Genomic DNA, 14,261 nt, shown 5'->3' on the forward strand with positions numbered 1-14,261 from the left:
AAAACTAACGGTTTGTTTGGAACGTAGAGAAAGGAAAAGGAAAAAAAAAAAGTTGGAAGTTTTTCTTTCCCCTTGTTTGGTTTGATAGAAAAAAGAGAGAATGACAAAATAAAGTAGTACTCTACTAAATATAGTAAAATTTTCCTGTGTGTTTTCCTTCTTCCTTACTTTCATATTTCTTTTCCCTCACTTTCTACTTCTACTAGATTCCAAACAGCACTCAAGTGTTCATAGAGCATTACTTTGGCGCTTCATAGTCCTTTTTCACCACATTGGTCTGGGCTCCACTACAAAGCGCGCGCAGAGAGAGAGAGATTAATAAGTGATTCAATATACAAGACATGAGAGAGAGAGAGAGAGAGAGAGAGAGAGAGAGAGAGAGAGAGAGAGAGAGAGAGAGGTGGTTCAACATACATCACATAACTATCCTACCTAGTTATTCCGAAGCTCCATTGTGAGAAAATAGAAGTGTCAAGGAGTCCCGTCACACCATATCACTATCTGTAGCAGACTCTACTGCGCCTATGTCGGGACTGAAACTAAAGTCTCACCACATGTGGGTTATGTTAGGATTTAACCCCTTATTAGGGCTACAGAAACTTGAACCTGAGCGTTGTCCAATCAAGTTATTCGAAGCACCAAAAACCCAGAAATAACCATCCTACCAATAAGAATTATTCATAGAGGGGGAAAATGGTAAAAGGGTTCAGTTTCCCAGTCTCTCCAACAAGAATTTTTTTTGACTCATGGGAACCTTCCAATTAAGGCCCCAGATTTGGCGAACTTACTGCATTTCTCGGTCTATAATACATTTCCAGTATAACAGATATTTATACATGAAAACTTTATACTCAATCGATTGAGTAATCACTAGAGAATGACTCAAGAAAATACAATGGGAAAACAAAATTGATACAAATACTGAGTATATCTGAAGACAAAAGTGCCTTTGTGAAACCTCTAGTGTCAAAACTGGGGGTCGAGAGAGATGAAAGACTACTTTTCAAGATCACGGCAGCAGTCCTTAACGGGCTTGTGAGAGCTAGGGCATTCAAATCTGTTGTAGGTCTTTCACTCTGTCATAGGGAGAAAACCAATGAGATCTTTTGAATAACTAAACAAAGAAAGAAGACAAAAAAAGAAGAAGAGAGAAATCACATTTCACAAGACTCGAATGCCTTTGACAGCCCAGCATGTCAATAGATGAAGACTACCTTTAAGATCTCTTCACGACAACAGTAGCAAAGTAAGGATGGTGGCTGAATTCAAAGTAGACCTTTAACGATGGCTCTAGAGTCCCTAACCGGCATATGAGGTTTAGCGCAACTCCATTGTGTTCCGCAACCTGCTCAATCCGTCGCAGTTCTGCCACTCTCTCTGGGTCATGGGAAAAACAACTCCGGAGCTCCTTCGCAATCCTCAGAGCATCTTTAAAACAATTATGCATGACCGGATTCTACGGAAAGAGAAGCTCATTAATGTTCTTATGAGATGACCATCACAGATAAATATAGTATCCTAAATACTCACAGATAAACGAGCGTTCATAGTAGATTCCTCATAAGAGAAGAATGTTATGGGATCGGGAATGGAAGCTTTCTGTAGAAGCTCAAAGTGCTGATTGAATCTCTGAGAGGGAGTTGGGGTGGGAAGGAAAGGGAAGAAGATCAAAAAAAGGAAAAAGGGTAAGCAAATACAACGAAACGCCAACAGAAGTTTCCCAAACAACTTCCATACTCAAATGGAGCAAAAATTATGTATCTGAAGACGAAAACAAAAAATCTGTTACCTCATACTCCGTATTAAATGGACCAAGACTTGGGAAGACCTTATGTTCATTCCTCAGAGCAGCAAGCATCTGCAAAAAGCTGAACTGCTTAACGTAGCATTTGTAATACAGGAATACTCGGGAAAATTTCTGTTATATCCCTTCGACTTTGACCGAAAATTCAATTTGGTCCTTCACCTTTTAATTTCAACAAATAAATACTTCTATTTTTGAATTGATTTCAATGTAAACCCTTAGTTGGATGCCGTTACTTTTTGGACGGCAAATCAATATGTGCACAGCACATGATTGTTTTTGAGGGGTAGAATTGCCCATTCCCATCCTCCCTCAAAACCCAAAGTGTCTCTCTCTCCCCAACCCATACCTTCGTCCCTCCTTCCTGGCCCTCCTCCTCCACTTCCCTTCAATCCTTCCTCTCAGCCTTCCTCTCCTCCGACCACTTCCATGTCGCCTACCAACCACCACCCCTCTTCCTCGATGTCGCTCTCACCTCCCCTTCTTTTTCCTCAATTTGTTCTAACCAAAGAAGTAGGTGGCCAGATTTGTTTGAGGAGTTGTGGGTTTGATTGGTTTGAAATCGGCGAATAATCGGGTTAATTTAGAGTTCTTGATGTTCGGCACTGGATGTTAGGGCTTGGAACATGGTGAAATTGTATTCAAGGGGTAGAAGGGTTTAAAAAATATCTGAAATTGGAACCGAATCTAGGGCTCGGATTGCCACTGGTTTATGTTCTTCCTTCGGAGTCATTTCATTCTTGATCTTTAGCCGGGAAACCGATGTACAAAATAATCTCCTCCATCTTGGAACCATTTCTTCCCTGTAACAAATACCTCATACCCAATTTCTCTTCTAAAATCTCTCTCTCTCTCTCTCTCTCTCTCTCTCTCTCTCTCTCTCTCTCTGTGTTGTATATGTTCAGTTGTTCACAAGTGTGTCGTATCCATAAAGGTTGACCCAATTGATTAAAGCTAGTTCCTCATTTCTTCAATTTATGTGTTTCTTCTTATTTGGATTAGACCCAAAAGGAACAATGGAAAAAAACACAGTTTCTCTCTGAAAAATGCCAAAAGGGCTCCAAAATTATGTACTCATTTGTTAGAGAGAGAGAGAGAGAGAGAGAGAGAGAGAGAGAGAGAGAGAGAGAGAGAGAGAGAGAGAGAGAGAGAGAGAGAGAGAGAGAACAGGGGAATGTGTGGAAACAGGGGAAGAGAGGGAAATGGAGACAGAAAGAAATGTGCTGGTGGTAAAGCTAGGGATGGAAGCAGGAGGAAGGAGAATGGGCAATTTTACCCCTCAAAAATGGTCATGTGCTCAGCACATGACCTTTTTCCGTCCAAATATCAAACGGCATCCGAGTTAGGGATGACATTGGAATCAATTCGAAAGTGGAAGTATTTATTTTTCCCGGAATACTCCCTCACATGATAAGCGATCACATCCAGAAAAACAACATAAATAAAGGTTAGGATTTCAAAAATGGCCAACCATTTCAAGATGGCACACCCATTAAGGTCACTCTACCGGTGGAATGCAATACTTTTTCCCATGTTCACATTCTCTAAGGTTGTCAACCATAGGTCATGAGTTTTTCTGAGAAGTTAACAAACATTACTCATGAATGGCTAAATATAAGAAGCAGACTTACCATCGTGAGGGCTTCAGCAAGATATATATGGCACTGAAGCAGCAAGACTCCAGGTGGAATCTGATAATCCCTTGCAAGATCCTTTGAAGAATCTTTTTTCTTCTTCGCCTTCCGTTTACCTGGTCAAGAAGTACAGAAAATAAACACAGATAGTTCATACATGTTGAGATGTCTCACATTGAGAACCTCTAAAGTCCAGGGTAAAGCATCACTGAAACCTTTGTTTCTTAAGCAAATTACCTAAATTTAAACCATCACCAAAAAAAGGAAAAGAAAGCTAGACCACCAACCATGGGGGACTACCTACAAGTTTGACATCTCAAAAAAATTGACCTAAATAATTGTAGCCGTCAAATCATATAAATTTGTCATAATAATCCGTCATGCACTATATAGATGAGCTCTAAGAGGTCATTCTCAACCTCATTATCCCCTGGGTGCTGATAATCTCAAGGTATGACCATGAAGGGGTGATCGACCTTGCTTGCATCTGTCCACTGTACATGCGAGCAACGCAAAAACTAGCAAATCTCATGCATTCATTCTACATACAACCGCCAAAACAGCACACTCACCAGTTTCATGGCTTGTCAACATCTTGAGATGTGTTTTCTCCACAAGCTTGATGAAGACCACATACATATACCAGTATACCATGCAATATTCAGAGGGTGAGTATAGCTCCAGTTCGAAGCCCAAAACAAGAAAACGAGACGCTATCCAGTATGTTTGCTCCTCTACCCAGACGAGAATGTGCTTAGATATCTTGTCACATAAGCTCTGAAAAAACAGAAAGATACAAGTGTAAACCATACCGCACTGACCAAGAGATCAAGTTCCATGATGTTTGAAAGAGTATAGTTGAAGAAAATAGAAGTGAATAACAAGGAAATTCAAACAATCCACCAAGTTATCTCACAAGTGAACACGTTCCTTGGCCAGTCTTCAAATTCCTTCGGGAAGTTAAACCACAAAGTCATCTCACAAGTTTGTACCCAACTACCAATGCCACTATTTGCCAAAAATTCACCCACAGGGCCACAATTACCTTAAACTAGATGAATCTTCAACACCGGTTCCCAAAAGGAAGGGCGAGAGGAACACACCACATCCAATCCCTATTTGTACATTGATTCCCAATAACACAGTGTGGTCAAGGCCGAAAAGGAGGCTATCATCTATTTATCCCTACGTTATCCAAGTAACCAGACAGGAGGCACCTCACTGAACACCACTGTTAGAAACCAAGCCAGATAGCACAGAATTGATGCAAATACATGACAATAATTAATTTGGAGTCATCTCAACTCACTAGTGTTATACTCTATTCGGGCCATAAACTCACTATAGGTTATGAACGTAGGAATTAGGTTTTTGGTTGTATAGTTAATATTACTAATTCAAGGGCCTACTAAAAGTTCACACAGAAGCAAACCACTGAAATCATGTGCCCAATTATAATGACACGACGACAGATGCAGAAAGATGCCCAATGGCAGTAGAAGGAACAAGCTCAGCTAGTGAACCAGCCTGTGCGTAACAAGGAAATTCCGACTAAGAAAATTTTTGAGTGGCATAAATATCTCACCAAATTATAAAAGGATGATCCAGGCAAATCATAGGCCAATAAGATTTGATAGAAATAGAATTACACATTCGTACGTTGACAAATGACGAGCATACCTCATCAATTAGAGTGCTTGAGATGTCCCTAAACTCCTTCTTAAAAGCCAGTTCTAGCTGTGAAAACCGCATTGCTAAGTTGGGAAACCAAGAGAAGAAAAAAAACAAATTAATTGAGTAAAGTAACATTTTACGGGGCAAACCTGCATATAACTGACTCGCCAATCTTGTAAAATTTTCCCAAGCTTACGCCTCTGCCATGCAGCATTCGTACAAAGAATTTTGAGCAAGCTGATCACTAACTGCAACGGTGGAACACACAATATTTGTTAGATGAAGCATTCCTTGCAACAAGCTGGAAGTATGCAAAAGTGAGCAAAACAAAACAAACCAAATCAATGGAACCCCAAACCAACCCTTCTTCCCCCAAACCCAACAAAAAAAAAAGGAGAATGGAAAAGATAAAAGCAAACAAATACGAAGAAGAAAAAAAAAAAGAAAGAGGAATCCAGAACCAAAAAAAAAACTACCTTCCCTGATCTCAATAACAAACTTATAACTCGTAGTCAGTTGACTATACAGTCTATACCCCTCATTTGGGACCAACTTGAGAGTTGCTTAAAGAACATTATTGAAAAAAGAAACGGGAATCTAGTTCAGATGCATATCAAGAAACGGGTACATAAGATAGCTTGATTATAACCTGCCCTAGTTGCGCAAGAACTTCATTCTTCTGAATCTCGTGGTCCTTTGGAAACTCGGGCAATGCTGCAGCTTTAGAAATCACCGTAAAGATAGGATCCCGTCCATAGAGTTTCCCATCATGAATGAGAAGAACCTGTTCATTAGTTTGCAGGGTGAGTTGACAATAACAAAATGATGAGAAATTGTAAGACAGAAAAAAAGGTATACATAAGGACATCTTTAAATTTCAAAAAGATAAAACCAAGCACAGCAAGAAGTAGCAAAATTCAGAAAAGAAAAATTAGAAGATTATTGGAAAAATCAACTGAATCACCAACCAATGCAAAAACTTGGAAGATTAGACTGGAATCCTATAATGTCTTCCAACTTAAACCAATACGGAAAACAAGGGATATGTTAAAGCATCCAAATCAAGAACCAATTGGCAATGAGGGGAGAGGCCGCCCAAGCTCATATACTAGTTTTTGAGGAGATAATTAACTGATGTGGGACAAATTCCAATAGGAAACATAACGCTTCATGAGCATTGAAGTTTGAGAGGTAAGAGCTGCAACTGCAAGTATACAAAAGAGCTTGATTTTGTATCTCCAATATTTATCCACCTCATATATAATAGCATGTTACTTTCTTATGAGGCAAGCCTTCCAGCAATCAACTCAAATGGCTAAGACATTAGCAAAGACAACGGCTAAAACTTGAGATTTCAACATCGGTCAGAAACTGGGAGTGCATCAGAAGCTATATATGTGTACACACTCATCCTATTGTGAAGCATACTAAGTCCAGTTATAAAGTTACAAGTGAGAAGCGCTTGATCGGTTATTTGCCTCCAACTAAAGTTTCACTCATTGTCAACCTCCCCATTTCAGGTTTTGGGCAGCTTTGGGGAGTTTTTGCTTCCATTTAGGGTTAGGGAATGGGGAGGGTTCCATATTTAGGCATTCATATGGAGTACCAGTATTCCCTGGAAGAGTACCGAGCTTTCATGTCTAGATAGGCAAGAAAGGGATTTCAGAGCACATAGCTATTCAGTTGGCAGGATTTTAATCCTAAATAAACAAGTAAATATACATCCAGATAACCATCCAGGCGGCACTGACGAAAAGAACAGACAAATCTAGTCGTGTATGCAACAATAAGAAAAGAACCCTTAAAGAAGAAAAAGACAATGAATAAAAAGGTGAAGTGAGTTTTTCAGCAAAACCAACCTGGAGATGAGCTCTTGCGACCAAGTCGGGTTGAAATTTTTGGAACTCAACCACAAAGCGTAAAACACCTTCGAGTAACGGGTCCAAAGAGTAGGAACATAAAATATCTAGATCATGAAGAAGTTTTTGGAAATACTCAACAGCCTGGCAGAGGAAACCAAGAATGCACTTAATTTCCAGGTAAGATATCAGAAGCCAACCAAAGGCCAACTGCAGTTGTTGCTACTGGACAAAGAAATTGATTTTGGATTTCATGCACTCACCTTTATCCAGCTGAGAATTTTAATTGCACGAGGTGGAGTAGGAGCAGACAATCTACAGTTCAAACTTGCATCAAACCCAATAGGTTGACAACCAGAAGCTGTGGTTCTATCTTCTAGTCCATCTTCACAAGTTCCACATGCATTGGAGCATAGGAATTCTGACGATTTTAGAATGGAATCTAGCTCTGATAAGCAAGAGTCTATATGTTTCCTAGCTAGCTCTAAACCTCTGCCTTGAGGTCGCTTCATAGCCGTAAGAGCATGGTAGAAATGCTGAAAGGCAAATGGATACATGTCAAACAATACGGCGAATACATCCAATACCAACATGTTTCATGATGATGAAAACTGCCATTAAACATATTCATTAGGTCTCTAGTACAAGCATTTAAACTTGGATAATTGTCAGATGAAACTAACATAGACCTCAGCATGACAGATAAGTCTTCAGACTTGAAAACCAGGCATGGTTTTAAGTAGAAGGCTCCCTCTTCCTAAAAGGAAACAGAAAATATTGAAGCACCAACCATTTCTGGTAACTGTTAAACCTTTTTTTAGTGCCTGTTCAATTATGCAAAATAGACTATATCTTCATATAAATATCATTAGTATAAAGTTTCAGCAAACAAACAAACACAGCAGAACGCATTTAGCCCCAATCATTGGGGGTATGGGCGGGGGAGGATTGGAGATAGACCTAACTTTTGGCAATATGCACAAAGTGGCTGCTCACAAAATACCACTGAAATAGTGGCCCCCTTATACCTATTTTGCTGCAGAACCATGCCCCCAAATCAAAGCCAAATGGCATCAGAGAGGGCATGCCTAGAGACCCAAATTAATTTATGTACACATTACCATACTTCATTTATAGTCAAGAGCATCGGTATGCACACAAAAGTTTCAGCAAGTGCTTACAAAATAAGATCCAATAAGTAGAATAATCTAATACAACTTGTCAAAAACTATTTTCGTCATTAACTGGAAAAGTACATGGAGCACAGGAGTTCCACTTAATTTGGAGAGAAAAACTTGCAGCTTAGTAGACCACCTCCATAAAAGCAGCCATTTTGCAATATCTAAGCCACCAATAAAAGGAAAGGAGCCCAAAGTAAATAAGTCCACCAAGGCATCTACATGGAAACAACTAAATTGCAGTCATCAACTGACCTTTTAGACAGTCGAGGTATTCTGATTCAAGCATGGAAACCATCAAATGATTAAAATGTTTCCGTAAGTAGCACTGGCTAACCATGATCTCGAGCTACTATAAATGTCAATGCTTGGAAACAGTAAAGAGGGCAGTGGCATTCACTTAATCTGGCAGAATGTTTATACCATGAAAATGTTGGTCCAAACAAGAAGGTAGTGGTTCTACAAACAGTTAAGTTTTCCCATCTCCCGTGGACGGCAGGAGAACAAAATCATAAAAACAAGTCCTGTGTTCTTGAATAATGCCTACCAATTAGAGGGGTGAACAACAAGTTCAGAACACATCAATGTTTATTCTTTACAGTTTACAATTTTCTTGGCAATCTTATAGCAGACAATAGACACATAAGGCGAGCACTCATTAATCGTATCAGCTACACAATGACAAAATTCAGAGAGCAGGCAATCCCAATAACAAGGCAAAGAAGCATGTATATACGAGCACTTCAAGACAAACAAGGCACTACGTTTTCCTTCATCTACACATTATTTTGCTCAACACTAACTGGAACTAAAGTTCTATAGCTGCTGACTAAATATCAAAACTATGCAAGTTGGATTATCATGACAACAATAAAAACCATGAGCCTAACTTCATTCCTCCCTTCCAGACCAGCACTTATACAGCCATGCAACAACTTTCCCAGCAATAGGCTTATGGGAGTTAAACTGGTACTGCCACTAGTGATGCCTGAACGTGCCAACTGATATGGACACTGAGAAGCTCGATAGTAAAAATGAAAGGGTGAAGTACTTGCACAAAAAATCACACACATACCCATGAATGTGAATATGAATAAGTGCTAAAAAATGTACACTTAATGATCCAAATGATCCAGGTAGTCACAGGACATATGAGAGTGCAATCTCAGGGTAAGACCTTACGAAAGCGTATTCGACACAGCAAAGCTTTACAGAACTCTTCTTCCAGATCAGGATTCATTTGCAATGGCTCTATATCTGCAGTCACATAGACAGATCAACTCAAGAAATATCCCAAACGATCTTAACTTGTAGGAATCAGAAAAGTACTGATAGCGATAAGCAAAGCAACAAATGGGCTGTATCAGATCCTAAAGATCTACAAGGTTGAGTTATTAATCTCTTACTAACATCAATCTTACCATGTTGGAAAGAACAAGAATCCAGCACTACTATTAAGTGTCGTGCAATGCATTTTAAGCATTATGTTCTGAGGCAATGTATCTATCAAGCCAAGGCAAAGCTCGAACCTTGCTTTTTCGATCAAAAGAGGTATCTAAATGTGAAACTTTAACACCTCAAACTTTGACAATCCACAATTCCATTTTGCTGGCTTCCTCAAGTGCATCATATCCATGCCAAACAGTACACCATTCACTATACATCTCATCCACACAAACATTATTAACACCTCAAGCACCGATAATTCCATTTTCCAACATCAGGAGTTTGACAATCCACAAAATAATGATACCTTTACACTGTTAGTCCAAAAAAAGTGTCCAAATGCCAAATATTTTGTGCTTCACTCATTAGAATGGAAGTTAACTGATGATGATAGTGACTACCTTCTACTACTCTCTTTTTCGATGGTGGAGCTTTACACGCTCGCAATTGGCGAGAAATTGTTTCCTCAACTGCGTGTAGCATTGATAAGCATTTTTCATCTCCATCCCCTTTCAAAGGTAGGCCATATGTCATCGTGAAAAGATCTTCTTCCTGCCAAGAGAAAACATAAGAACTAAAATCAAGTGGAAATCATGCTTATCATGGTTTAATTACAGAAGTATGGCCAATTGAAAAGTGCTCTGGAATACTTTACTTCATTTGTACGCGCATCAGATACGACTGAAACAACCGAATTGCAGGTTGCACGTATGACTCTGCAATAAGAATGCAACAATGCATGCGGTGATGTTCTATCAGGCTTAAGAAGATAGATGCAAGAAAAAACTGTTTGAGCCAATGAATGACCCTTGTGCCACGTTGCCTGCCATGGAAGATTGTAAGTAGTCAGAACAGTAACAAAGGAATACGAATCCTAATTTGAAATAAAGACTGTACCTCACATGCTAGAAGATGGTCCATGATGTCAATAACACATTGGACATCTACAGTTCTATCCGAACTTAAAGGGACTGGGGCAGCACCACTATCAATTGCCTCGTCAACAGAATAATATCTACGAACAATACCTGAATCCATCTTTGGGTCCATAATCTAATATGTAAGAAATCAAACAGAATAAATAAGTGCAAGGCAGAAGGCTCATTTCGTTACAAGGCGCAAAAATAATGTTGCATTGGATAATGTATGTTGATAAAATCATGAACAGTATCACAAGATTCACATGTATTATAGATCCAATAAGAAAATCAAAGCTATCCAAATCCCAATGATGAAGATTCAAGCCGTGAAGAAATGAAAGCCAATTGAAGAAGTACAAAGACAAAATGCATAGAAGCTCAATCAAATCAAGAATAAAAGCAAAAAGAAATCCTTTGAACATCAATAAAATCAACACCAATAAATAAACAATGAGAACAAACAAGAGAGAAGCATCAGCAATATTCAGCAGTCAGCACATTGAAGAGGGAGAAACTGAACATCACAACTTACACCACATGGTGTTCTCCATGTTGCAAAGATAACAGGCATTACTGCAGCAACGAGAACACCATTAGTTAATCTCCTCTTGACCCCCTAAACTACATCCTACTTTTGATGCTAATCCATCCAAGTGTTAATCCCTTTGACTGCTCCTGCTGGCGAGACCAGCCTTCCTTTACCCTGTTACCTTACACATGCCAAGCACGTTGATCTTCGTTATGGTAACTGGTAAGTTACTCCCCTCTCTCTCTCTAGTTCTGCTTTCCAGAATAGGTTCTTCCCTCTGCTACACTTTTTAAGCAGAACACGTTTAGTTTCCTAGTTTCCTTGAAGAAGGAAAACAACGACAACAGTTTTTAGCCCATTTGCTATTTGTAAGTACTTAAAAGCCTTTGCATGTCTTTTTTTTGCTTTTCAACATCAAATTCCAAAACTGGCACTATCCTGAATTTTAGTGACATCATCTTTTTTAAATAAGTTTTAGTGACATCATTAACATACTAATCAGCATTAACCAAGACACTTATTCCTTGATGTAGTAAAAGTCCATACACTGAAGTTCTCAAAAAGTTATTGTATGCCTTCACATATCCTATATCATGTTTCGGGATGTAGTAATGTGTCACAGTGGCAATTACTCAGTAAAAATCGACATAAATAATGCCTCCTGAAAATGCCTAGTCCAATCAAGATGAAACATTACCTCCAAGGCAGACATGGCGGCAAAAAGATTAAAATTCTCTCCATGTATAAGCTCGCCATCTCGAAGATCTGAGACCAAACAACAGCAAACAAAGTTAAACCAAGCAGAAGCAACCTAGAACCTAGATACATAAGCCGAGCATTTAATTTAATTTTCTTTGGAGAACTTTTAATGTTCGAGAATATCTGGCTTCAAGTGGAAGGATATCTGGATAGGGTGGGGGAGTGGATATTTTATGTTGGGACAATCTGTGCTTTGTGTTGGCTAAAAAATTAAAATTACTACAAGAGGATTTGAGAAGGTATAATGGGGAGGAGTTTGGGATCTTGGAGATTCAAAAGGCTAAGGTGTTGAGTGATATCCGTCAGTTTGATGACTTGGAGCAGTATAGACCTTTAAATGCAGAAGAGAAAGGCATCCAAGATGCAGCAAAAGGAAAAGTTAAGAAGACCGAAGGATGAGTTGGAGAACATCAACTGAAGGCAGACAATAAGGAAATTGTGAAGCTTAGGACTTGGGGTTGATGCTTTGAAATGGAGCATGGTCGCTCTGCTGACATTACAAGTAAAGAGTTACATCATAGATTTTGTGTTGTCAACGATATCTCGTTCCTTGAAAAGCTACTTGTTAGACTCTGACTCCCACTAAAATAGCTTATTTCTGCTGTGCAGCATGAGGCAAGATCCTTGCAATAGATAATTTGATCAGGATGAAGAGAGTATAGTTAATTGTTGTTGTATGTGCAAGAGGGATGGAGAGTTCATAGCTCACATGCTTTTACACTATTACATGACTTGGGGAGTTCTATCCTTTGTTGGTCTCGTGTCATTGAGGTGCAACTGGCAAGCGTAATGGAGATCCTTTACAGTGAGGAAAGGACTAATGCAGGAAAATGAAGGAGGAATATATGGTGTGGTCAATGGTCCCGTTATGCTTGACCTAGCTCTTATGGAAGGAAATGAATCGGAGCACTCAGGTGGCATAGTCTTTGTTAGTTGACCGCAAAGTTGGGTTTCAAAGGACGGTTATCCCTCTCACGATCAGTTCCTAAATTTTGTGAAGTTTGACATCCATTGCAGGGTGCAGGGTCTTTCTGGTTTGCTTGTTTTCTCCCGTGTAAGAGTGGCATCCCCGTAATGCCTTCCTTCTGATATGGGATGACACTTTCTCACTTACATTTCATACAAAGAATTGAATTGGCAACAGAGAACAATGCAACTACCACATTTTGGAAACAACTGAAATTAATAATGGCATCTGAGCTATAGTAGCCCCTAACACTCTCATCGTAGTCAATTTCTTCAGTGGGAATTAAATATTCAACCACATTCGCTGAGAAAGCACAATGAAAATCGAAAAACAACTGATCAAGAAACTGGTGCGACATATTCATTCGCTTCCGAAAACAGCCAATACACACGCCACCAAAACCAAAGAATCCACATGGGTGACAGGCAGTGACAAACTAACCAAATTGGAAGTTATCACGACTATGAGTAAATAAAACAGTCATATTACAAACAACGTACTAGGTAAAAACCAGATTCAAGTAACACAGGAATGCCCCGCATGAAACTTATATATATCAATCCAAACAAAACAAAAAGAAACTCAATGTTTTAGCTGTTCGGCATAAAGTTTAGTTGTCCCCGAGGGCTTTCTGAGCAAAAGAGTGATTGAGCAACATTAGCTTAGTAATTGGTAACATCTATACATATAAACGTGTATATGTGGGAAGAAAGAGAGTGGACCTTTGCAGGCGGAATCAAGTAGTAAAGAAATATCGGCCCAAACGGTCTGTTCGCCAGAAGGAATCGATGGATTTATGGCCAATCTAACCTTCTCTGCCATTCGATCAACGCTTGCAAACTCTCTCTCTCTCTCTCTCTCTCTCTCTCTCTCTCTCTCTCTCTCTCTCTCTCTCCTTCCTATTTGTGTTTGTACTTGTTTCACCAGTGCTTCCACGACTGGACTGCTTGTTTAGAGAGAGGGAGGGAGTTTCCTAAACGAGGGTTTTCTTTCTGGGAAATCAAGAAACGGGTCGGGTCTGGAGATGATCTCCAATTGAAAAGAAAAAAAAAAGCAAGGGTGTTTTAGATGCTGCTTTAAATTGTTTTTTTATTTTTTTTTTGGCATTTAATCCTCATTTAAGAAAAATTGACAAATTAAATAATCTACAAAAATCTGACGCACAATTAACAAACGTAATAAATATTTTTTAAATTAAAACAAAGCTCAAAACACCCAAAAAGCTCTCAAAAAAGGTAAAAAGAAATACTCTTTGGGGTGGATGTGACTTCTCTAGAGTCTAGATAAGTTGTCTTAATGACTTTTATTAGCTAAAAAGTCATTTAGCAAAAAAAAATTCAAGTTTGGCTTAAACTAGCGTACTCATTATTGTCTTTTACATTTTCCTTTTTTTGTGTATTGGTAAAATTCAAAAAATACGCTTTCTCACAAAATAATTTGGGGAGGAGGAAACTGAGATTATGAGTTACAAACGTTGATATGTCTTTTTAA

The 14,261-nt window shown here is 39.0% G+C and overlaps 1 protein-coding gene and 1 non-coding gene across 8 annotated transcripts; both read right to left on the reverse strand.

Annotated features, from left to right (window-relative positions):
- Positions 1-654: 654 nt before the first annotated feature.
- Positions 655-13,777, reverse strand: LOC131320265 (uncharacterized). 7 transcript variants are annotated; one of them, XM_058350915.1, is made up of 17 exons: positions 13,493-13,775; positions 11,742-11,809; positions 10,493-10,648; positions 10,246-10,418; positions 9,997-10,169; positions 9,327-9,406; positions 7,235-7,507; positions 6,972-7,115; positions 5,762-5,896; positions 5,262-5,360; positions 5,119-5,175; positions 4,011-4,215; positions 3,436-3,554; positions 1,790-1,858; positions 1,531-1,629; positions 1,215-1,456; positions 655-1,074 (listed from the first exon to the last, which is right to left on the reverse strand). In XM_058350915.1, the coding sequence occupies exons 1-16, from the start codon at positions 13,590-13,592 to the stop codon at positions 1,217-1,219; spliced, it is 2,190 nt and encodes a 729-aa protein (XP_058206898.1). In that variant the 5' UTR covers positions 13,593-13,775; the 3' UTR covers positions 655-1,074; positions 1,215-1,216. The 7 variants fall into 7 exon arrangements, with proteins under 7 accessions (XP_058206898.1, XP_058206899.1, XP_058206903.1 ...); XM_058350916.1 differs by having other exon boundaries at positions 9,997-10,147; positions 10,251-10,418; positions 13,493-13,773; XM_058350920.1 differs by having other exon boundaries at positions 9,997-10,147; positions 10,304-10,418; positions 10,498-10,623; positions 13,493-13,563.
- Positions 8,001-8,108, reverse strand: LOC131321480 (small nucleolar RNA snoR100). Its single transcript, XR_009198525.1, has one exon. It is a non-coding gene; the product is annotated as a small nucleolar RNA snoR100 (small nucleolar RNA).
- Positions 13,778-14,261: the final 484 nt, after the last annotated feature.

The sequence above is a fragment of the Rhododendron vialii genome, chromosome 3a, assembly GCF_030253575.1.
Source record: "Rhododendron vialii isolate Sample 1 chromosome 3a, ASM3025357v1".
In the NCBI taxonomy this organism is placed as follows: Eukaryota; Viridiplantae; Streptophyta; class Magnoliopsida; order Ericales; family Ericaceae; genus Rhododendron; species Rhododendron vialii.